Source organism: Micromesistius poutassou (genome assembly GCF_964030765.1).
Source record: "Micromesistius poutassou genome assembly, chromosome: 9".
Classification (NCBI taxonomy): Eukaryota; Metazoa; Chordata; class Actinopteri; order Gadiformes; family Gadidae; genus Micromesistius; species Micromesistius poutassou.
Genome location: NC_140279.1, coordinates 59473 through 83328, shown reverse-complemented (window position 1 = coordinate 83328; position 23856 = coordinate 59473). Strand labels below are relative to the sequence as shown.

At 48.7% G+C, this 23856-nt stretch overlaps 2 protein-coding genes across 2 annotated transcripts; both read right to left on the bottom strand.

Annotated features, from left to right (window-relative positions):
- Positions 1-36: 36 nt before the first annotated feature.
- arpc5b (actin related protein 2/3 complex, subunit 5B) lies at positions 37-3203 on the bottom strand. Its single transcript, XM_084473415.1, has 4 exons — positions 2947-3203; positions 2277-2349; positions 1941-2117; positions 37-1676 (listed from the first exon to the last, which is right to left on the bottom strand). Exons 1-4 carry the CDS (start codon positions 3084-3086, stop codon positions 1614-1616), a joined length of 453 nt encoding a protein of 150 aa, XP_084329541.1. The 5' UTR covers positions 3087-3203; the 3' UTR covers positions 37-1613.
- A 5074-nt stretch (positions 3204-8277) lies between these two features.
- LOC311353564 (cytosolic phospholipase A2-like) lies at positions 8278-23850 on the bottom strand (the record flags this gene model as incomplete). Its single annotated transcript, XM_084473483.1, has 12 exons — positions 23770-23850; positions 22129-22351; positions 21034-21148; positions 18654-18791; positions 18435-18524; positions 17819-17887; positions 16059-16189; positions 14382-14493; positions 13858-14042; positions 13314-13503; positions 10706-10863; positions 8278-8412 (listed from the first exon to the last, which is right to left on the bottom strand). Exons 1-12 carry the CDS (start codon positions 23838-23840, stop codon positions 8278-8280), a joined length of 1617 nt encoding a protein of 538 aa, XP_084329609.1. The 5' UTR covers positions 23841-23850.
- Between the last annotated feature and the right edge of the window lie 6 nt (positions 23851-23856).

Sequence of the window (23856 nt, the reverse complement as noted above, 5' to 3'; positions counted from 1 at the left end):
CAACATTAGTTTGTTCAACATACACAACACATCTCATGAGCTTCAATACTTTTTATTGTTTTGTCAGAAAAGCATAAACATAAAAAAAGAAATAAGGCAGTTGGTCCATCAGTATTTTCCATTATGCTTTTCGTCACTTGCTAGATGTCCACACCGATTGAAAATATCAGATTAACGAAAGTTCACAGACATTTTTCATTATTTTCCGTCACAATAATGTGCAACACTAGCCATTACTGCATTGAAAAGGTATTTAACAACTGGATGCATCACCACTGATTAAAGTCTTAACACAAAAGCCCATGTGGTCGCTAACCATTACCGGTTCTAAAATATACTTTTGAAAGTAATTTACACATGAAGATGAAACATTGTGTTTCATACTTTATGAATACTTATACTTTATGAAACACAAAAAGTTACTCTCCTCTGGAAGTGAATTTGTAATGAGTTGGGACCAAAAGGAAGAGTGAAGCTAAACTCTGAGTAGCGTGACTGGAGTCCATCTCGGTATTATCAACAGCAAAGCAGAAGAACCCATTTGGCAGAAGAAGCGCCGGAGACGTCGGGGGACGTCTCCAGGAGGAGCAGGAGGAGCATATGGAGGTGACGACCAGGAGGCCTCCACCACAGATGGGATCTTAAGAGCGTTTAAACAACAAGAAACTAACCTTTTCTCACGTTGTAGACCCAAAACGCCACACACATGAAAACAAACCACATTCCCTTGTGAGGCTGGATTGTACTCAATTTAAATGTGCAGCAATTAGCCAAATAAAAACAACAGACCCTCACATGAACGGAGCACAGAGCAAAGTTCAGAGCACATCTCTGCTCTGTGATAGACAGCCAGAGAGGAGGAGGAGGGGTGTGTGTGAGTGTGTGTGTGTGTGTTCGTTCTAGGGGGGGGGGGGGGGGGCTCTGTTAGGAGCAATAATAATAAAGTAGGATTAATAAGAGTGGTGTGTGAAGCCGGCCAGGTGGCAGTAGGTCAGTAATCCCCCAGGAGATCAGAACACACACAGCCCGCCCCTCGCCTGCGTTGTTCCATCGGGGGACGACTTCCTCTGGAGAGAGTCGCCCCCGGAGAACAGGCCAGGGCTATGAGAGGACGAAGAAGGAAATAGGAAATACAAAGAATCAATCGAATCAGGTTTGAAGGATTCAGTCAGGGAAGGGGCTCTGAGCCCGAGGATACGAGACAGTGAGCGTGTGTGTGTGTGTGTGTGTGTGTGTGTGTGTGTGTGTGTGTGTGTGTGTGTGTGTGTGTGTGTGTGTGTGTGTGTGTACAGAAGGTGTGAACTTTATGTGTGTTGCTTGTGTGTCGATGTAACACAGTGGTGCTCGTCAGCCGCTAGACGACCACACGTGACGACACGTTCCCCCCTGAACACATTCTGGGGGGGGGGGGGGGGGTTCAGATGAAGAACAATTCAGTTAAGATGATTTAACTGATTTAACTGAATTGGTCTTCTTGCAACTCTCATCTGCGTCAATTTGGGGGCATTTTATATTTTTGAGTTTGGTTTTTTTTTAAAGTTATTTCCCCCCCCTGTGATAAATCCACCAGAACCTGCTGCCTGCGTGTTCAGCCTCCTCTTCATCCTCAGTTGTTACACAGTCTTCCTCGCGGTCAGCACTCTGACGATGCAGCCCACGCCCCCTGCCGAGAGCGCCTGGGAGAGGGGGAGAGGGGGGGAGAGAGAGAGAAGCCCGTGTGAGGACCGCTCTGGTGCTGGAGGACATGTTCAACAGTTCAGACCTGCGTGGCTACGACTGCTTATCAAGTCTGCTCCTGTTGTTCACATGTGGTCGTATGGACCCTGTCACACATGTTGATGTTTTATTATTATGGTTTAGTTTTGGCCAAAGCATCAGAATGATGATGACGATGCAGCAGAACAGAGATGATCATCGTTCCCTTTCGTTCATGGAGGTACCTTCTCGTGCCACTGCAGCAGCACGGCGCTGCTGTTCTCGGACGGCTTCTCGAAGCCCTTGTAGATGTACTTCATCAGCAGGTCCACCCCGTTCTTGTCCAGCGACTGCACGCCCTTCTCGATGTCACTGCTCTTGAAGGAGCTGAGCACCTTGAGAACCAGACCTTCGGCCCGCTCCTGCTCAGAAACCAGGAGAGGAAGAGGAGGAGGGTGAGGGTGAGGATGTTTCCGTTAAGGTCCAGGCTGAACCCTGGTACGTGTTGAATATGTTCAGGCCGTGAGGGTCGTGTTATGGTGATGGTCCGGTAGGGCTCATGTAGCGACACACACACATACCTTGACGTTCTGGTTCTTGGTGTTGATGGGCGGGTTCTTCAGCACTGCCTGCAGCGCTTCCATAAGATTTCCTGTGGAAAAACCGTAAAGGAAGACAACGTGGTGCCGTGAACTGAACACGGACATAAGTTAAGAGTGAACTGACCTGCAGGTACAATCCTCTCGAGTCGTCGCCGTTTTAACTAAAATCGCTTATAATTACAAGATATTATAAGAAACGTTATTTTCAATACTCGAGCAACAGGCCTGGTCTTGTAATGCCGACATTGCGGTTATGAACATTGATGATGCGAGTGCATTTGGCTTTTTACTTATAAGGAATTGAATTCCTGCACTTCCTCATCGGACGGTCACGGGCGTCTACGATAAAAAGGATTCTTCTCTTAACACACTTTTCCTTACCCTTAACACGTTGTTCATTTACAGTTCAGATACCTTCTATGTAATGTTCAATAGCTCCCCACTGATCATCAAGCATCTGTGGAATGTGTGGAGGACAGGTCTGGACGCGACGGCCTCCAGTGAGGTCCTGCAGAGACCGAAGCGGACGAGCTGCATAGATACACTCGGGCGAACCCGAACCCGGACTAAAGGCTGCTCCATGCCCCGGTTCGTCTCTGCAGATAGGCCTATGGAAGTGGAACTGATTCATGCATATTTGAAAGGATATTGTCTGATCAGCGAATCCACCTCCGCCTCGTCGGGACCCAGCTGGTTCTCTCCTCCGTCCTCCTCGTCGACAAATTTGTTCTCGTCGTATTCATCCACGTCTACTCGCCTGAAGCGGTCGGACACTGTGTTCTTCGACATTTCGGACGGCCTATATGTGGTATTTTGATTACAATTGTGGAATTACAGCTCGAGTTCGGCCTTCGGTAGTCTTCCCTGCGGCTGGCAGCTTCGTTTCCTGTCCTTCACTTCCGCATCCACCTCGCCGCACCGCGTTCAGAATGCGTAATGACAAGAGCGGCCGCGCCGTACGTAAAACCCCCGCTGTGCAGGCCCCTGCCTCCGCCAGCAGGGGGCGACGCAACCTAAGAGATGTACCGGAGGGAAACCGCGCACGCACGCACGCACACACACACACACACACACACACACACACACACACACACACACACACACACACACACACACACACACACACACACACACACACACTGCCCACAGAGATTGGAATGTAGATAGATGGCAAGAGACAAAACGTGGCCTTCAATGATGATCTGTAGTGGCTACCATTTTACTGCTGCTAGTGCGCGTGTGTGTGTGTGTGTGTGGGGGGGGGGGGGGGGGGGGGGGTGTAGGGGTGTGGTGGGGGTGGAGGGGTGAGTGATAGTGTAGATGATGTAGGTCAGGCCTATTCAACTAGCCTTCTTGTTTTTTTTTCTGGCCCGCAAGAGATTGCCTGCAAACCAAATTATTTTTTTTTTTTTGCATTTGTTTTATTTATCACATTACAGTGTCATATGATAAATAAAACGGATGCATTAAATCTGTCGTACACGTGCCTATACGGCTCTGTCTGCACCTGCTATTGGCTCAGTCACGCTCACGTTGCAGTCTATGCTGCGTTGCAGTCTATACAACACGCGTCAAGATGTCTCTCTCCAAGCCAAAAAACAACAACAACGTATGGCCTGCTATGATTGATTGATTGTGAAAATCGCCAATTCAAAAGCGAATGGACCGACAAATATTTGCCAAGTCGGCCAATATTCCATGTAGTAGTACTATATCTATATATACCTATATATTATGTTAACACTACTTTAAGTAAGATTTATTTGTAGCGATTCATTGACATCGTTTTACTCTGTGTGTAGCCCCTGAACCCCCAGCGGTTTTCCTTTATGGCCCACTTGTTAAGGAGGTTGAATAGCCCTGCTGTAGGTGATGGAGGGGTGTGTGTGTGTGTGTGTGTGTGTGTGTGCGCGTGTGTGTGTGTGTGTGTGTGTGTGTGTGTGTGTGTGTGTGTGTGGCTTGGTGCTTTGAATATGGCGTCCCAGAGACAAGGGTGGGTCGCCAACTCTCTCACTCATCTGGCGTGACACTCACAAACTGTCAAAACGCCCAAAACAAACAAAAACTCCCGTTAGATTTCTGATGAAGCCCTGACTAAACCAGACCGCGTCGTAGGCTATTGTTTTCAACGAAAGGGGAGGAGTTCAAGACAACGTTCCAGTTGATCCGCTGAAAACGTTGCTTCTGACGAGCGCTAAATTGCAGCGGCGTCACACACCACCCCCCCCCCCCCCCCCCCCTCCCCTCTTCCCCCGTCAACAATTCCACCCGCGGACCCTGTAATAATGTACGCATTATACAGAGTCTCACTCCAGCAATTACCTAAAGTTGGCAACCGTGAGGATAATAGCCTACAGAGTCCCACTCCAGCAAAAACCCAAAGTTCGCCACCGTGAGGATGACTCTGGAGGGCTGTGAGCGGTCCGACACGCTCACAGCGGGCTCCACTTAAGGACTTCTGACGTCCTCATTTCAGAGGAAAGCAGATAAATGACTGAGCTAATGAAAACCCGACGTGTCGTTTGATTGAACGCAGACAATCGGGTTGAAACACAATTGCCTTCAAATGAATATAAATATAATAAAATAAAAAGCGTTGAGAGTGGGTCATCCCATCTACTCGTCTTTATACTTTACACTTTTTTTTTTTATAATTTAGCCTATAGCCTAATATATACTATTTATACCGTCTATTTTGTTTGCCCTATTTGTTTGTTGTTGTTGTTAGTTCTGTTTTTCTTGTCTTCTCCTTACTTTAGCATTTCGTTTAGCATTTTCCCTTAGCGTCTACTTTTGTTCGTATTACCTACTTGGTATTCTTATTGTATTTTATTTATTATTATCCTGTGTTTTTCTACTGCTGCTGGGGCTGTTGCAATTTCCCCTACGGGGGATTAATAAAGTTGTATCGTATCGTAGCCTACCAGAGACCACCTCACCCCCCCCACTACCATTACCCATGAGCAATACGCTGGGATTAGGCACTGCTTCTATATATTTATAATGTTGATTTTTCTCTCTCAACTCGGGGATGAAATGACACGCTGGAGCAGATTTTCCTGCACGTGTCTAGACTTCTTACGCTGCTTTCGGAGAAGGTCTAAACCACGCATTGTATGTTTCCCATCAGGGTCTGACTTCGGGGATAGCGGGTCACTGGCGGCGTGGCTCACTGGCACGGGCGACCGAGCTGTAACTTTCCGACCTCTCCGGTTCAGCGATGGCGCAAGAGAGGAATGTCAAAGGCCTTGCCACCACACTTCCGCTTTGTACAAACGCACACTCTCTCTCACACACACACACACACACACACACACACACACACACACACACACACACACACACACACACACACACACACACACACACACACACACACACACACACACATACACGCGCGCAAACAAACACGCGCGGGCGCACACACACACACACACACACACACACACACACACACACACACACACACACACACACACACACACACACACACACACACACACACACACACACACACACACACACACACACACACACACACACGCACACACGCTGATGCGGCGGGCACGGTTGCGTGCATTCATCGTGAGTGCCGTCGGAATCCCTTCCCGGCCGCAGCCCAGTTGTGCTATGCCTATGTGTGTGACTCAGCCCAATCAGAGAGGACGCATGCGGGTACATACATGAAGCGGAAGCTTCCTTTCTTCACCTCAAAGGTGCCGAGCGCCTTCTGAGGATCCCGGAGTGAAAGCGGGAGGAAAGCGGGAGGGAACCGGGCAGGGCGCCAGCAACCAAGTGTCTCACGTGCCCTGATCATATAATTAAATACTCTGGTAAGAAGGGCGCGTTCCTTTTGGATTAAGATTTAATTGGGTCAAGTAATGGTTTACTGGGAAATGGGTTGAAATATACCAGACCGTCCTCCACATCAAAGGAGACGCGTGGTTACGTGTGTGTGTGTGTGTGTGTGTGTGTGTGTGTGTGTGTGTATGTGTGACGTTTTGCACATTGTTTAACAAGTACTCATTTCAATAGAAGTTACAATATTCGTTCCATCATCGATGTTCATAACTTCAGAATTGTTGCAAAGCAAAAAGCAATAAAACCTCGAGCACTTGTATTTTGGTGGTTTTGAATATTGCTTTTAATTCAATGTGCTTTTACAAGATTAATTAACATTGACTTACGTACATATTGTAAGTAAAACATATTAAGAACATTTTTCCACGTGTTGAACGTACAGTACACGGCCCCCTTTATTCAAACACCTTAAGAGCATATCTGTAAACGACCAGATGAAACACACACAAATTCCAATACAGCTAAAAACATACGATCACATTTTCCGACTCTCATTTATCGTGGGAACAGCTCCCAGTGAGAGTAGCGCTCGCGTTAACCTCGGCTTTACGCTCAAACTAAATGATGGTCAGTTTCATAAAAAAAACAGCAATGGATGAAAAGAGACTTTGAAAAAATGTTGTGAAATATCACGACTCTCCACTGCCGAGCTGCGTACCACAGCTCCTCGACCAACCACCTTTTGAACTCCTGGAGGAGAATACCAGAGCGTGGGGGGGGGGAAGGATTCCACCCGGTGGCCCGGGGCACCCACTGGGAGAGGCTGGGTGTCAGGTTCCTCCTCCGTGGAGGTGTAGTGTCTACAGAATTCCCCTCCAGCGCCAATTCCTCGTCTCTGAGACGCCGTATTCAAAGAGCCAAGTCACGCCACACTTTCCACCATCACCCCCACCCCCCCCTCCCTGCTGAGGGGACAGCAGGGAGAGGACTCAGAGAGAGAGAGAGAGAGAGACAGGCTCTACGGTGGAGGAGGGAGAGGGGACAGGAGGAGAGGACTCAGAGAGAGAGAGAGAGAGACGGGCTCTACGGTGGAGGAGGGAGAGGGAACAGGAGGGAGAGGACTCAGAGAGAGAGAGAGAGAGGCTCTACGGTGGAGGAGGGAGAGGGGACAGGAGGGAGAGGACTCAGAGAGAGAGAGAGAGAGACAGGCTCTACGGTGGAGGAGGGAGAGGGGACAGGAGGGAGAGGACTCAGAGAGAGAGAGAGACGGGCTCTACGGTGGAGGAGGGAGAGGGGACAGGAGGGAGAGGACTCAGAGAGAGAGAGAGAGAGACAGGCTCTACGGTGGAGGAGGGAGTGGGGACAGCAGGGAGAGGACTCAGAGAGAGAGAGAGAGAGAGAGAGAGAGACGGGCTCTACGGTGGAGGAAGGAGAGGGGACAGGAGGGAGAGGACTCAGAGAGAGAGAGAGAGAGACGGGCTCTACGGTGGAGGAGGGAGAGGGGACAGGAGGAGAGGACTCAGAGAGAGAGAGAGAGAGACGGGCTCTACGGTGGAGGAGGGAGAGGGGACAGGAGGGAGAGGGGACCGTTGCTATGCTTTCCAGTCGTGTTGTGTTTCATAAAACATTGGCTTTCTAATGACAGACACACCCAGCAGATAAAGGCGGGGGGGGGGGAGGGGGGGGGCAGCACTCCTTTGCTGTAGGTGAGTAAACATGGCTGAGATGTCTGAGGTATTGGCTAAGTTGCTCTCGGTGTGTTTAGGGGTTGCCATCATCAAACACACCCCCGGGTGAGAGCCTCCTGTTGCATGTTTAAACTGCTCCACATGTTTAGATGACTCACCCAGCATGTGAGGCACCGGTTCAGGACCTCGACGCTACGCTGAGGAGGAGGCAGACCTGACAGACCTGACAGACCTCAGCCTCCTGAGGGTTTCACATTTTACACAGAAAAAAAAAGAAAAGGTTTACAAAGTCATCACATTTTCCAAAAACGAAAATACTAAACACGACACTAGGTGTCATCAAGTGCAGCCCTATGGCGGGTCCCCCCCCCCCCCCCCCCCCACGCCCCCCCCCCCCCCCCCCCCCCCGGGGTCACTAGAGGGGTCTGGGTGGTCCCCCTACGGCCCCCCCACGGCCCCCCCACGGCCCCCCCACGGCCCCCCCGGGGTCACTAGAGGGGTCTGGGCGGCATGTTGCGCTTCAGGAACTTCTTGTTCTTGACCTCGTTGAGGGACAGGGACACGGCACAGCGCGCCGGGCTCTCCTTCCGGTACACGATGCTGTCCTTTATGGCCTCCTTTATCACCTGGAACACACAGCAGGGGGTTACACACACACACACACACATACGGAGTGGACTGCATGTGTGTGTTTGTGTGTGTGCATGTGTGCGTGTGTGTGTGTGTGTGTGCGTGTGTGTGTGTGTGTCTGTGCGTGCGTGTGTGCATGTGTGTGTGTGCGTGTGTGTGTGTGTGTTTGTAGGCCATGTCCTGTCTCCCTCCTTCACGGTGTATCTGGAGTTCTTGTATTCATTGCGTGGACGGACGTGTCCAAATGGGACACGGTGACATCATTGCTGTTTGTCGCTGCTCAGCCGGTGCGTAGTTCTACGTTAATCCCCCCACACTACACTTATGCCTTTGTGTTGCTTCCTGGGTAAAGGTTATATTGTTGCCCGCACGCAAGGCTGCACTGTCCAAACACTGAGCGCGCTCTGTTGCGTACGGAACGTGACATTCAGAGCTCCTAGAGGAACGTAAGAAACCCTTTCACACCGCGCTCCGGTGACAGGGCCACGCCCTGCTCAGGTGACCCGGGAACATGCTGTCACGACCGGGGAGGGACCGCGACATAGATCCATAGCGCACACGCATGAAGGTCACAGTGGTCACGCCAAAGCTCGGCCAAATGACAGTTACAGGAGAACCTGTGTGTGTGTGTGTGTGTGTGTGTGTGTGTGTGTGTGTGTGTGTGTGTGTGTGTGCTGTTGAATACCCGTCGCCCTTACATATGGAGATTGAATACTAGAATCCCACGGAAGAGCAAACTTTTCTCTGATCATCCTTCTGGTCCTTTACCTCCTCTGGCTCATCGTCATCATCATCGTACTCCTCATCCTCATTATATCGTACACATCTTTCTACCTTTCTTTGTGTTATTACTAGTGCTGTCAGTTAAACGCGGTATTAACGGCGTTAACGCAAACCCATTTTAACGGCGTTCATTTTTTTAAGGCAAGATTAACGTTTTATTTTTTCCCTATTATTGATGGACAGTGTTACATCGTCTGAGAGATGATTTGCTCCAAGTGAGAATGTTAGTGTGAAATTGAACACTACAGTATATGCCAACGTTGTTTTCAATAAAATAACATTCACACAAAGCAAGCCGATCCACTTTTCCATGTTGATAAGAGCATTAAAATGAGAAAAAATAATGGGACAAAAAGAAATCAAGGGACATTTAGGCCAAGTCCACACGTACCAAAACTATCTTTTTTTCCCCCGTTTTCCCTGGCATCGTATCAAGAACATTTGCGTCCAAACTGATCCATCTCAATACGACTCAACACGCTACTTCATATTCCAGGCGTATAGGTGGCGCTGTTTCAGTTTTAGAAATTCACCGGAAAGAAAATAAACTGAATGAGAAGAACATGACGATGGCTCCTGTAGCGAAGAATAGAATATTATAATATTATATTATTATATATATATATATATAATATTTTGCAATAGTAACCCTAATAGGCACAATATCTTCTCCAGCAGGAACACGAGCATGTAGTCTGCCATTGTTGTTGTTATGAGACGTCGTCACGGGTTACAAGAGGTTACGCTCGAGGGGTGTGGCGGTGACATCATCGAAACGCAAGTATGCGTGTTGGCCGTCCAAACGAACACTCAAGGGCTTAGTTTGTGAATTTTTTCACCCTGGGACCAGGTTTCAGTAAAGTTCGTTTGCATGCGATGCGTTTACAGGATTTGTTTGGACGATCGGCATCTGCGTTTAAACCGAAAAACGTCTCCATGTGGATGGCCCCTTAGAATAGATAAAAGTGTGTGATTAATTCCAATTAATCGCGAGTTAATTATGACATTAATGCGATTAATCGCGATTAAATATTTTAATCGTTTGACAGCACTAGTTATTATGATACAACAAGGGCCTCTAATGGGCTCTGTGCGTCTGCAGCAGACCGCATCCCCCCCCCCACCCAGACAGAGAGGTCTGCCCCCCCCCGATTAATCGCGAGTTAACTGTGACATTAATGCGATTAATCGCGATTAAATATTTTAATCGTTTGACAGCACTAGTTATTATGATACAACGAGGGCCTCTAATGGGCTCTGTGCGTCTGCAGCAGACTGCATCCCCCCTCCCCTACCCAGATGGAGAGGTCTGCCCCCACCCCCCGATTAATCGCGAGTTAACTATGACATTAATGCGATTAATCGTGATTAAATATTTTAATCGTTTGACGTTGTATCATAATAACTTATTATGATACAACGAGGGCCTCTAATGGGCTCTGTGCGTCTGCAGCAGACTGCATCCCCCCCCACCCAGACAGAGAGGTCTGCCCCCCCCCTCCTCACCTCCAGGTTGTTGAGTGTGTTGAACTCCATGAGGTCGTGCAGCTGGGAGAAGGCCTGGTTGGGGTACTGGAAGTTGAACGTGGAGTAGGGCGTCTCCGGGTCGTCGAAGATGTCAAAGTCGGAGTACTCCTTCTCCTTCTCCGTCTCCCTGGGGACCCCTTCAGACACAAACCACAGAGCGCTCCTCAAACAACAACCTAGGACCCAGTGTATAGGACCTAGGACCCAACCTAGGACCCAGTGTATAGGACCTAGGACCCAACCTAGGACCCAGTGTATAGGACCTAGGACCCAACCTAGGACCCAGTGTATAGGACCTAGGACCCAACCTAGGACCCAGTGTATAGGACCTAGGACCCAGTGTATAGGACCTAGAACCCAACCTAGGACCCAGTGTATAGGACCTAGGACCCAGTGTATAGGACCTAGGACCCAACCTAGGACCCAGTGTATAGGACCTAGGACCCAGTGTATAGGACCTAGGACCCAACCTAGGACCCAGTGTATAGGACCTAGGACCCAGTGTATAGGACCTAGGACCCAGTGTATAGGACCTAGGACCCAGTGTATAGGACCTAGGACCCAACCTAGGACCCAGTGTATAGGACCTAGGACCCAGTGTATAGGACCTAGGACCCAGTGTATAGGACCTAGGACCCAACCTAGGACCCAGTGTATAGGACCTAGGACCCAACCTAGGACCCAGTGTATAGGACCTAGGACCCAACCTAGGACCCAGTGTATAGGACCTAGGACCCAGTGTATAGGACCTAGGACCCAACCGAGGACCCAGTGTATAGGACCTAGGACCCAACCTAGGACCCAGTGTATAGGACCTAGGACCCAACCTAGGACCCAGTGTATAGGACCTAGGACCCAGTGTATAGGACCTAGGACCCAACCTAGGACCCAGTGTATAGGACCTAGGACCCAACCTAGGACCCAGTGTATAGGACCTAGGACCCAGTGTATAGGACCTAGGACCCAACCTAGGACCCAGTGTATAGGACCTAGGACCCAACCTAGGACCCAGTGTATAGGACCTAGGACCCAACCTAGGACCCAGTGTATAGGACCTAGGACCCAACCTAGGACCCAGTGTATAGGACCTAGGACCCAACCTAGGACCCAGTGTATAGGACCTAGGACCCAACCTAGGACCCAGTGTATAGGACCTAGGACCCAACCTAGGACCCAGTGTATAGGACCTAGGACCCAACCTAGGACCCAGTGTATAGGACCTAGGACCCAACCTAGGACCCAGTGTATAGGACCTAGGACCCAACCTAGGACCCAGTGTACGGTACACAGACAGGAGCCCCTCACTATCCCTGGCCTGCCGTGGCCACTTAAACGGTCCTCATTTATATAAAGCTCTTTTATCCAAAGCGCTTTACAGTGTGGACTGACATTCACCCATTCATTCATTCATGCACACATTCACACACCGACGGCGGAGTCAGCCACGCAGGGGCGCAGGAGCAGTCAGGGTGAGGGCGTCTCGCTCAGGGGACACCTCCACACTCCGCTAGGAGGAGGAGGAGCCGGGGATCGAACCAGCAACCTTGCGGTTACCAGCCGACCCGCTCTACCTCCTGAGATAATGCCGCCCACTTATGAACACTTTAGGAATAATGGACGTAACGGACACATCTCAACAACCCGACAGTGATTGGTCCACGTTATCAAGGAGAGTCGTTACATTAGGGACCATTTTGAAATCCTAGTAGAAGAGTAGAAGTAACGACAGTGGTAGACATTAAATGTAGCCACAGTGAAGTGAATCACATGGCATTAACCCAGGCTATGGTAAGGATTTAAATGTGAGGGAGGGAGGGAGGGAGGGAGCGAGCGTGGACCAAATATGGACTGGCATATTTATCATGAAAGGGAATCCTGTGTGGAAGTTGAGAGCTATTTTTCCTTTAGCTGCCTTCCAGTAAAACGTAATCATTAATACCTGGATGTTAAAATGATCCATGTCTCATGTCTGGTCAATTTAATGAAAAATAACTTACGCCAGATTCAATCTTCACATCTGTACCTCATCACCGGAAACACATTATTTGTCAGTTTAAATGATTATCATTGAAATAACAGCCATCAAGATTGAGACAGGGAAGATATAGTGTTAGGAAAAAGCATTCCCCGTTGCAGCATTCCTGGCCTTCCCTACTCCCTCCGTCTGTGAATGCGGAGGATTTATGCTCTGTTTATCCTCAGTGCAGTGAGACTTTCTGCACTGCACCTGGCCACACACACACACACGCACGCACACACACGCACACACACGCACACACACACACGCACACACACGCACGCACACACGCACACACATGCACACACACACACGCACACACACGCACACACACGTATATACAAGCATACACATACTAGTATATACATACAGACACATGACTTTCACCACGTGACCTCTGTGATGTACCAAAGAGGAATGCAGTGACCAAATAAAGAGAGATACCGGAATCAGCAGTGAGGAGGGCATGCCTCAGCGCTGCAGGACAGACCATAATTATATCCGCTGCCCCAAATTGCCACATTTTCCCTAGCCACACATCGACTTTTCCAGAGCTCATGTGAAACTTACCGGGGGCCTTGAATTTCCTGAAGTTGATGTTGACCAGGACGAAGTGGATGACCGTGGGGCAGTTCCTCTCGCCCTTCCTGGGCTTGAAGACGTAGCATTCCTTCAGACCCTCGCGGTCCAGAACCTTGGGGTCGATCTTGGGGAAAGGCATCTTGTTCATCCGAGCCCACTTCTCTGCCAGTAGAAGCTCCTGAAACATTACGGTTTGGGAAGACGCCAGTGTTGATTTAACCCACTCACACACTGTCGCCTCCCCTCAACCCAAAGCACACAGCAGGAACTGCACTTCATGTTTGTAGCACGGCCCAAAGAGAGGCTCGTATTACTGCCAGCGGAGCAAAGCCCTTGGACCCTGAACGGAGGTTTTCTTTGGCCTGCTCCGCGTGGGACTCTAGAATCGGAAAAAACATTATTTTTTGCGTCTTTCCCGAAAACAGCTGTGTGCTTTGGGCCGAACACACGAAAAGAAAGGTAACGCCAACACACACAGCGCTGCCCTGCAGCCTGAGTCAGCGCTGGAGAACATCCACCCAGTAGGACGCACCTTGAAGGGCGGGCTGGAGTCGCTGGGCCGCGCCGAGAAGTCGAAGGAGATGATGAGGTCGACGCCCCGCTGCGGCCGCAGGATGAGGGGGAAGGGCAGGTTGTAGGTCAGGCCGCTGTCCACCACGTGGATCTTTTTGCTCTTCACGTCCAGAGGCTCGTAGATACGCACAAACTCATCGGGGTCTGGGAGAACATTACGTCAGGGTGAACGTCTGCAACACTTCTGTGAAACACTTTGAAACGACCGAGCGCCTAAGATAAGATAAGCCTTTCTTAAGCCTGCGAGGGAAATGGAAGAAACTAAATCATTGTGTTAAAATCATACTGCTACAACGGCTGCTTTTCATTCTGCATCCTGTTCCGTTTAGCCACAAGGAGCCTGGTTGGTTACTTATTACATCCGGTCGAATTTAAATAAAGATGTGTGCAGAAGGTGGTTTCATCTACTGCTACGATGTGCACCAGGAGGGGGTGAAGAGCAGAAGATGAAGTGCTCCACAGAGGTCAGAGGTCAGCGCTCACCGGTGACAGCGTCCACCTCATCCTCCGGGGTGGTGCCGTTGCAGAAGAACTCGTTGAAGGGCGAGTAGGGGATGTTGGTGTTCAGGGCCAGGCCCAGCATGAAGTTATGGACCTGGGGGGGGGGGGGGGCACACAGGCCGACAGCTGATTGGTCACCATCAAATTGTTCATGGTGAGATGGGTCCATCAAATGGAATTCCGTACTTAATTGCAATGCTCTTGAAGTGTTGTACTCAGATAACATGTTACTAGATCAGGTTATATATGTGTGTATTACATTAGATCGACCTTGGTTATGATGGTGTTACAGTAGACTACATTTAGTATAGGTCGTTTCAAGGTTTTCCAAAACGTTCAACTTTCAATTATTATTATATTATTATATTATTTATTATTATATACCACAGATTGAAAAACACTGGTTGAGAAAGACTAGACTATATTCGACAGGTTTGGTTAGATTAGATTAGATAATTTTACTTTAGTTTAGTTTGGTCTAGTTTAGTTAGAGTTTGGTCTAGACTAGATCAAATAAACCTTAGAAAAGATTAAAACAGATACGTCTACAATCCAAATCAAACTATTTGGCCATCAGTCCAACATGCGTGGTGCTTTCCTCTTGTATCTAACGGGTTTATCTAATGAATGAACGTCCCTTCATACTACTCCCATGTGCTCTGTGTCCCGGTGTGATTGGTTCATGGCTCTTTGTAGATAATAATAGCTTTGCTCGAGTGTCACGGTTTATAGCCTCTCACCTAGGGCTGGGCGATTAATCGAATTTTGATCGCGATTTCGATTTCAGAGTGAAACGATCACCAAACTAATATAATCGAGTTGAAACAATTTAATAAAAAATAAAAAAATATATATAGATTTTTTTTTAATAGAAATTGCAGAACAGCTGGATTCATATCTGGACATTATTTTCTATTTTACCATTTTGTGTATATTTTTTAAGGGGAACTTTCAAAGTTCTCATTTACAAAGTGTTTTTTTTTGGAGAGAAATTATGAATAAACGCGTCACGTTTTCAAACTCAAAAATAATCCTTTGACTAATCGAGATTTCAATATTGACCAAAAATAATCGTGATTACGATTTCTTCCATAATCGAGCGGCAGCAGCCCTACTCTCAACCCCACACCTCACCTGTCGGACCAGACTCAACGGAGGCTCCTCCCCCTTTTTAACACCTGTAGCGTCTTTCATCAGGTCAGGTGGGCGGGGGCCGACTTACTCACGGCCAATCAAAAAAAGGCTCATTTTCACAGCAACACAATGGCGGTTTCTCAATACCAAGTACGCGGACTACGTTCTCGCGGACTTGGAGGTACGTACTTGGCAAGTCCGGACTTTCAAGTACGGACTTCCGAGAACGCGAGTACGCACTCTGCAATTGGAACAGCAGCGGACTCGATGATGCATCCTGGGATATTTAACGGTCCCAAGTCCACACGAGTCACCTCCGATGCGTCCTCGGTAGAACGGCCTCGTCGAGAACGCATCGAGAACACACGCGGGTTTTACGACAGTACTCGCGTACTTGGAATTGGAACAGTGCTTGGGGCTACCACTGATGACGTTTACCGAGAACGCAAAGTACACGAGAACACACGAGAACGCGAATTGAGAAACGGCTCATGGTGAGGTCGTGTGTTCGAGCACGAGGAGCACCTTGCCGGCGCGGCCCTCCCGCGTGTTGAAGATGGCCGAGTCGCTGAACAGCGAGGTGATCATCCTCTGGCCCCAGCTGGCCTGGGCGTGGCGATGGAACTCCTCCTCCGCCTGCTGGTTCTCACTGCCGCCTTCACACACACACACACACACACACACATCACACACACACACACACACACACACCACATAGATATACACACCAGGATATACACAACATAGATATACACACCATAGATATACACAACATAGATACACACACCATAGATACACACACCACAGATATACACACCATAGATATACACAACATAGATATACACACCACACACACACACCACAGATATACACACCAGGATATACACACCATAGATATACACAACATAGATATACACAACATAGATATACACACCATAGATATACACACCATAGATATACACATCACACACACACACCACAGATATACACACCAGGATATACACACCATAGATACACACACCATAGATATACACAACATAGATATACACAACATAGATATACACAACATAGATATACACACCATAGATACACACAACATAGATACACACACCATAGATATACACAACATAGATATACACACCATAGATACACACATCACACACACACACACACACACCAGGATATACACACCATAGATATACACACCATAGATACACACAACATAGATACACACACCCTAGATATTAGGGGTGTAACGATACACTCACTCGTACCGACATTTTTCGGTACGGGTCTCACGTTTCATTTCGGTACGTACCGAAAAAAAAAAACGAAAAACTTTTTTTTTTGAAGCATCACCTTCTCCCAGAGCCGCTGGGAGAGTGGGGGGGGGGGGGGGCGTTTTGTTCTAAGACACACCCAGTTGAAACCAAAAAAGGGAAGTGATCTCCGATAAGACACACCCATCTGATAAGACTATATCATGACCTATATCATGTTGTGTGCATTCCTCAGTTTCACCCTCATCACACCATTCAGCAGAGCCCTCCCACGCTGCCGTCCTATTGGCCCGTCAGACTGAAGGCGTGTCTGTTGTGACCGTAAGCTATGAGCATAGTAGTAAGAGACATCAGCAAAGGAATTGATTTCACTTCCTCCTGTAAACATTTCCTTATTCAAAGGAAGTATTCAAAGGGAATGCCCAAAGTGTGTAAAGTGTGTGTTTATGGGAACAACTCTACAGCCAGACACTGTTTGGACCGGGGATGTTATTGTGAACCAGTGAATCAACTTATTTATAACACTGTGAATCAGTCCATTTGAAAGCATGTGTGGACTATGGAAGGAACGATGAGCGACTGGACCAGACCTCCTGCCTCGTGGTTCTCCTCATGGGGCTCACCAGACAGATTCCCTACAGGTTCCCCCTTTGTCCGTTTCACAACCAACTCTCTAGCAGTCCTGTTTCTGCTCCTTATCTCTGCCCCTGCCTTCGCCCATCTGTATTATCTCAACCCATAACCTGTATGCTCTTAAAAACACTATGACATCACACTGAAACTAGACTGATTACGTTACTTATCGTGATTAACACACAAAGACTGTTTATGTGTAAAGGAAATTGGTGAACCACAAATATTTACCGGTAAAACCAGTCTTGATCATCGTGCTTGTAACCTCCATTATCTTCCATGACTGAATAAACATGTATCGTTTTCCCTTTTTCTGTTGAACCACATGTACACTGAGGACCCTTTAAAGTCGAGGGCCCCCTCAACGCTCACCTGTGTGCGTCTCGTTGTCCTCGTTGTCCATGCTGTCCTCGCCCACGATGTGCTGAGGCCTGATCTGTTCTGTGGGGACAAGCGTACACACAGAGCGTTACCAGGGATTCACACCCTGCACGGGCTTCTACAACACGGCTTTCATCGTGCATGACTACATTCACATTGTTGGAATTCGAGGATTTTCTCGTCTAATTATATTAAAATAAACAACAACATCCTCTTTATTGAAATGACTCACACACATGAGAACCAGACCCTCAAACCCTCAAACCAGACCCTCAAACCTACTGATGAATGTACTGCATGTAGTATTGTGTGACGTTGCGTTGTAGCGTCGTGCATGTGTGAATGTTTACACATCACAACAAAATGTCATTGTCTGACACCCAACACCTTACAACTGGACTCTCCTAACCCTAACCTCATCGGACAACAAAGGGTTTGACGCAATGCAGTGACACAAAAGGGATTGTGTAAATGTAAACTGTAGTAAAGATGCGTCACCTGTTCCAAAGAATCTCCATTCATGAAAAAGGGGTCATTTCCATCGCCATGGCGTGCAAAAGGAACATGCAAAGTGAGTGACGTGTGAGGACGACGGCCGGACCCTTACCCAGCTCCTCCTCCATGGTGCTGCCCTCCGAGGTGTCCTTCACCCCCAGCACACGGTTGAACAGGATGGAGAAGGCACTGCCCCACACGCCTACACGCACACAAGACACCCACCCAACCCCGTCATATCGGTGCATGGCCACAACCCCCAAACTCCACACACACATGGGTGTGGGTACGTGGGTGTGGGTGCGTGCGTGCGTGCGTGCGTATTTCTTACCCATAAGGAAGTGCAGAGGGTTTTCTTTGTACCTCTTCACCACCGACCCCATGAAGAACTTGCTTCCGAACAGGTCAGGGCTCATGAAGGTTCCGTACTTGGCCATGCCGATTTCATAGGGGCTGAACTCAACCCAGTCTGTGGGTAAAGCCTCGAGTCAAAACACCACAAAATACCACAAAACACCGCAAGACATAACACATAACAATCATCTGCATTTGTAATGTGGTGACGACTTCTCAACAGCAGGCCGTTTACGGGCCTCGCCTGCTGCCCACGTTATTGTTTGTTTCTGTTTCTGTTACTTTGGATGACTCACTTTCCTCAGGATCGTCACTCCGCCCCCGAGTGGTGATCTCCTCCCTCACCTGGATTGTTCTCACCTGTCCCTCCTTATCTCCCCTCCTAGTGTCCCTCCTTATCTCCCCTCCTAGTGGCCCTCCTTATCTCCCCTCCTAGTGTCCCTCCTTATCTCCCCTCCTAGTGTCTCTCCTTATCTCCCCTCCTAGTGTCCCTCCTTATCTCCCCTCCTAGTGGCCCTCCTTATCTCCCCTCCTAGTGTCCCTCCTTATCTCCCCTCCTAGTGGCCCTCCTTATCTCCCCTCCTAGTGTCCCTCCTTATCTCCCCTCCTAGTGTCCCTCCTTATCTCCCCTCCTAGTGGCCCTCCTTATCTCCCCTCCTAGTGTCGGGGTTAGTGTGTGGTTGTCTGTGGTTTGATGCTGAACTCCTCGACCACATGTTTGACCAGTAAATAAAAAACAATTCATCTAAAATCAAAAAAGGTGGGAAACTGCTCTACTTAACCCATTCAGCTAGTAGCTGAATGGGTTAGTAGCTGAATGGGTTAACCCATTAACCCATGGGTTAACCCATCCTTAACCCATTCAGCTAGTAGCTGAATGGGTTAACCCATTAACCCATGGGTTAACCCATCCTTAACCCATTCAGCTAGTATCTGAATGGGTTGGAGCTCATGGCGGCAGAGCGGCGACCAGGGAGAATACAGCCAGAATACGGCCGGCTCTGTCACCACACGCATGGAGACAGGCCACCCACTCCGACGCTCAACAGGAACATAAGCTAAATACATGATAACCTCATGTCTTTGTCATGCACACATCAAGTCATTTAGGAATAAAAAATACTAAATGTATTGGATACAAATAAGATACATATTTATATTTCAAATAGGGCTGCAACGATTCGTCAAAAAAAAAAAAAGATAAAAGAAATAGTCGACAATGAATTCCATTGTCGACAATTGGCGCCAGACGTGTTTTTCCAACGGAGTGAGGCATCTCTCTTCATTACAATCTCTGCCGAGAGTCGCACATGCGCAACAGCGTCTCTGCCGAGCGGTAACGTATACAGAAATAGTGGAGCGGCGTCCTACACAGCAGCTACGAGTACCAAAACTTCTGGGAGCGTTTGGGAGCATTTTAGCCTGGATACGGCGAACACAAAGATTACTTGCAAGGTTTGCAAAGCAAATTTTGAAATTGCGTATCACGGCAGCACCTCGGTGATGCACGAACATTTAAAGAGAAAGCACATCGGACAGTTGATCGAAACGGAGTCTGACTCGCCTCGGTAAGATTCAAGTAACATTCAAGCCAATACGTTTTGTTTTTCAAATAAAAGTATTATCTCAGTGGATAACTGAGATAATATAATATCTTGTGTTTATTATAATTTGCCACATAATTAAAGCAACCTCATGCAAAATTTAAGAAAAATTTAATAATTATCCGATTAGTCGACTAATCGTTTCAATAGTCGGTGACTAGTCGACTATTAAAATGAGTCGTTGGTTGCAGCCCTAATTTCAAATACATATCATTGAAATAATGATATTCTGTGTGCAGACACACATAATAGTCCCATTTGAGCCGATGGTTTTGTGCCCGTCCCAGTGGGAGGTCCGCTCTGCCTCAGATAGGAGGGGGCGCCAGCGCTCAGCTTCCCCACACTCACGTCACGGCGGCACTGAGTCAGCAGCGCTCACGCTATTGTGCTCACTGAAGGGAGCCTTCAGGAGGTATGAGGTATTTATCAACAAGCCCGGTGTCATTCCACAGAAATTTATCCTTTGTCCTTTTCCAGAGAAATACGCTCTGCTCCGTGATTGGATATGAGCTCTGGTTGGAGGCGACAGCAGCTGGGGCTGCACCCGCATGACAAAAATAGATATACTGTATTTAAAAATCAGATTTATTTATGTTTAATTAACTTAAACATAACTAACTTTATTTTTTTTAATCAATTAATTGCAAAACGATTGGATAATTGCAGAGGCCAAAATCTAAATTTCGATTAACATTCAATTCATTGTGCGGTTACTTCCTCCGGTATCAGTGGGATTGTTAACTACGGACTCGCCTGCAAACATGAGCTCGGACACGTCGGGCTTGACGTGGAGGCAGGTGAAGAGGGGCAGCGGGCACTGCGCCTCGGCCAGCTTCTGCTGCATGTCCGTCAGCGTGGAGTCCATCCTCTGAACACACAGGGTTATGTGTGTGGGAGTGTGTGTGTGTGTGTGTGTGTGTGTGTGTGTGTGTGTGTGTGGGAGTGTGTGTGTGTGTGTGTGTGTGTGTGTGTGTGTGTGCGTGTGTGCGTGTGCGGGAGTGTGTGTGTGCGTGTGTGTGTGTGTGTGTGTGTGTGTGTGTGTGTGCGTGGGTGTGTGTGTGTGTGTGTGTGTGTGTGTGTGCGTGTGTGTGCGTGTGTGCGTGTGTGCGTGTGTGCGTGTGTGTGTGTGTGTGTGTGTGTGTGTGCGTGTGTGTGTGCGTGTGTGTGCGTGTGTGTGTGTGTGTGCGTGTGTGCGTGTGTGCGTGCGTGTGCGTGTGTGTGTGTGTGTGCGTGTGTGTGGGGGAGTGTGTGTGTGTGTGTGCGCGTGTGTGCGTGTGTGTGCGTGTGTGTGTGTGTGTGTGTGCGTGTGCGTGTGTGTGCGTGTGTGTGTGTGTGTGTGTGTGTGTGTGTGCGTGTGTCAGTAGAGAGAGAAGGGAGGGAGAGAGGGACAGAGAGATCCATCTTTCAGAACTGTCGTTATGTATACGATATAAAATAGATGTTGTTGCTAATGACAACATTTAGGCAACAATAATCTGTTTCTCCAAAACAGTTTCCTGCTGAAGCATTTGTATATATTTATTATATCATATATACATATATGTTAATACTAGGTCATGTTTTTGAGAAACATTGGGAGAACAGACAGAGAACAGAGAGAGAACAGTGAGCAGTAAGAGAGCAGTGCCAGAATGAGAGCGCGAGGAAGAGAGCGAGGTCAGCCACAGCAGGCGCCACAGGAAATGAAGACTTGTGCAGACGTACAGGAAACGGGAGAGAGAACACGAGGAGCATTTCAGAGGCTAGTCCGCCTCTAAAGAGTTCCTCCAAAGCCCGACAGTCGTCATGTCGTCAGGGAGGGAGACGGCGGAGCGGGCGGGGAAGGGAGGGAAACCAGCGGGAGCTCACCCCGCGGACCAGCGTCTCTCCGATGAGCATGCCGAAGATGTCGGTGAAGGTGACGGGCTGGCCGGCCGCCTTCTTGGTCCACAGCGCCTGGACGTAGCTGCTGAGGTGCTGGGGCAGCAGCAGCCTCAGCGGGTTGCTGCTCACGCTCTTCATCAGCTCCGGGTTGATGTCCGCCGGGCCCTTGGCCGGGAACTCTGGGTGGGAGTAGAGCGTGGACATGTACCTGCAGGGGGGGGGAGAGACAAAGGGGGAGGTCAGGGGGGTGGGGGGGGAGTAGAGCAGAGACGTGTACCTGCAGGGGGAGAGACAGGACAGGAAGGGGAGACAGGAAAGGGGAGGCCAGGGGGAGCTCAGGAGGAGGTCACACTCTCTGTGTTTGATGTAAGAGTGAAGTGCCTGAACAGAGTGTGTATACTCGACTAGAAGAGAACCTTTTCCGAATCGGACCAATGGCAGCACAAACCCTGCACCAAGGGTCGGACATTTCCTAGTTTTTCTCATGAAAAACTAGGAAATGTTGCATGATGTTGCAGCAACATCTTGTATGAAATCCTACTCTCTCTTTATATTAGAACATAGCAGAGCGTGACGTCTCCCCGGTAATATCGTGAACTAAAATGAAAATTTATTAAACATAAATTATTAGGTTATTACGTGGTTAAACGGTGGTTTAATAAAGCCCCCGTGTGATAACAGACAGGCCTTGCGGGAGCGTCTTGGCAGAACTCTGGTGGCACAAACCACAGAGAAGTTCTGGCATCAAACGCTATGAAGGAGGCGTGAATCAGCCAACACATAGCTAACAGCTAAACACTGTAGGAGCTGTTGCCAAGTGGCGTCAACTATCAGATCTAAACAAGCCAGGCTACTGCATCATGGACAAACCGTGGAATTCTTCTTGTATCCAAGAACAATAATGTCAGCATATGCAAATTAGCTGAACACTAAGGGAAGCGTGATAAGAGAGAGCGCGAAAGAAAGAGCGAGAGAGACAGAAATGCTCTCTTTCTTACTCACTCAGTGGTTGAATCGATCTACATCCTGTAACAACGCATTCAGCCAGAGCTAAGTGATACTGTCACGGCATTTAGGGCTGAACAGTCATACATGGGCTGAAGCATTCCTGAAATACAGCAAGGAGAGCCAGTGTGTGTGTGTGGAGAGAGAGATTGCGAACGTGTGCAAGGGTATTGGTGTGTGTGTGGTTTGTGTGAGTGCGTGCATGTGCATGCGCGTGCATGCGTGCGTGCGTGCGTGCGTGCGTGCGTGCATGCGAAAGAAAGAGCGAGAGAGACAGAAATGCCCTCTTTCTTCCTCACTCAGTGGTTGAATCGATCTACATCCTGTAAAAACGCATTAATCCAGAGCTAAGTGATACTGTCACGGCATTTAGGGCTGAACAGTCATACATGGGCTGAATCATTCCTGAAATACAGCAAGGAGAACCAGTATGTGTGTGTGGAGAGAGAGATTGCGAACGTGTGCAAGGGTATTGGTGTGTGTGTGTGGTTTGTGTGAGTGCGTGCATGTGGACGTGCATGCGTGCATGCGTGTGTGCGTGCATGCGTGCATGCGTGCGTGCGTGCGTGCATGCGTGTGTGCGTGCATGCGCGCGCGCGTGTGTGTGTGTGTGCGTATGACCATGTGGATCCAGAGAGCCCGGCTACGTAGGTGGCACAGTCCAGGACCCCCGACTCGTACAGCGCCTTCATCACGCCCGCGAAGCCC

What these genes read in the sequence shown, in the direction of transcription:
- arpc5b (XM_084473415.1), bottom strand. Translation starts at nt 3,086, where the DNA reads ATGTCGAAGAACACAGTGTCCGACCGCTTCAGGCGAGTAGACGTGGAT. An exon ending in GTGGATTCGCTGATCAGACA is followed by an intron (nt 2,350 to 2,946) that starts ATATCCTTTCAA and finishes CGGTTTTTCCAC; the next exon opens with AGGAAATCTTATGGAAGCGC. An exon ending in TGCTGCAGTGGCACGAGAAG is followed by an intron (nt 1,677 to 1,940) that starts GTACCTCCATGA and finishes CCCCTCTCCCAG; the next exon opens with GCGCTCTCGGCAGGGGGCGT.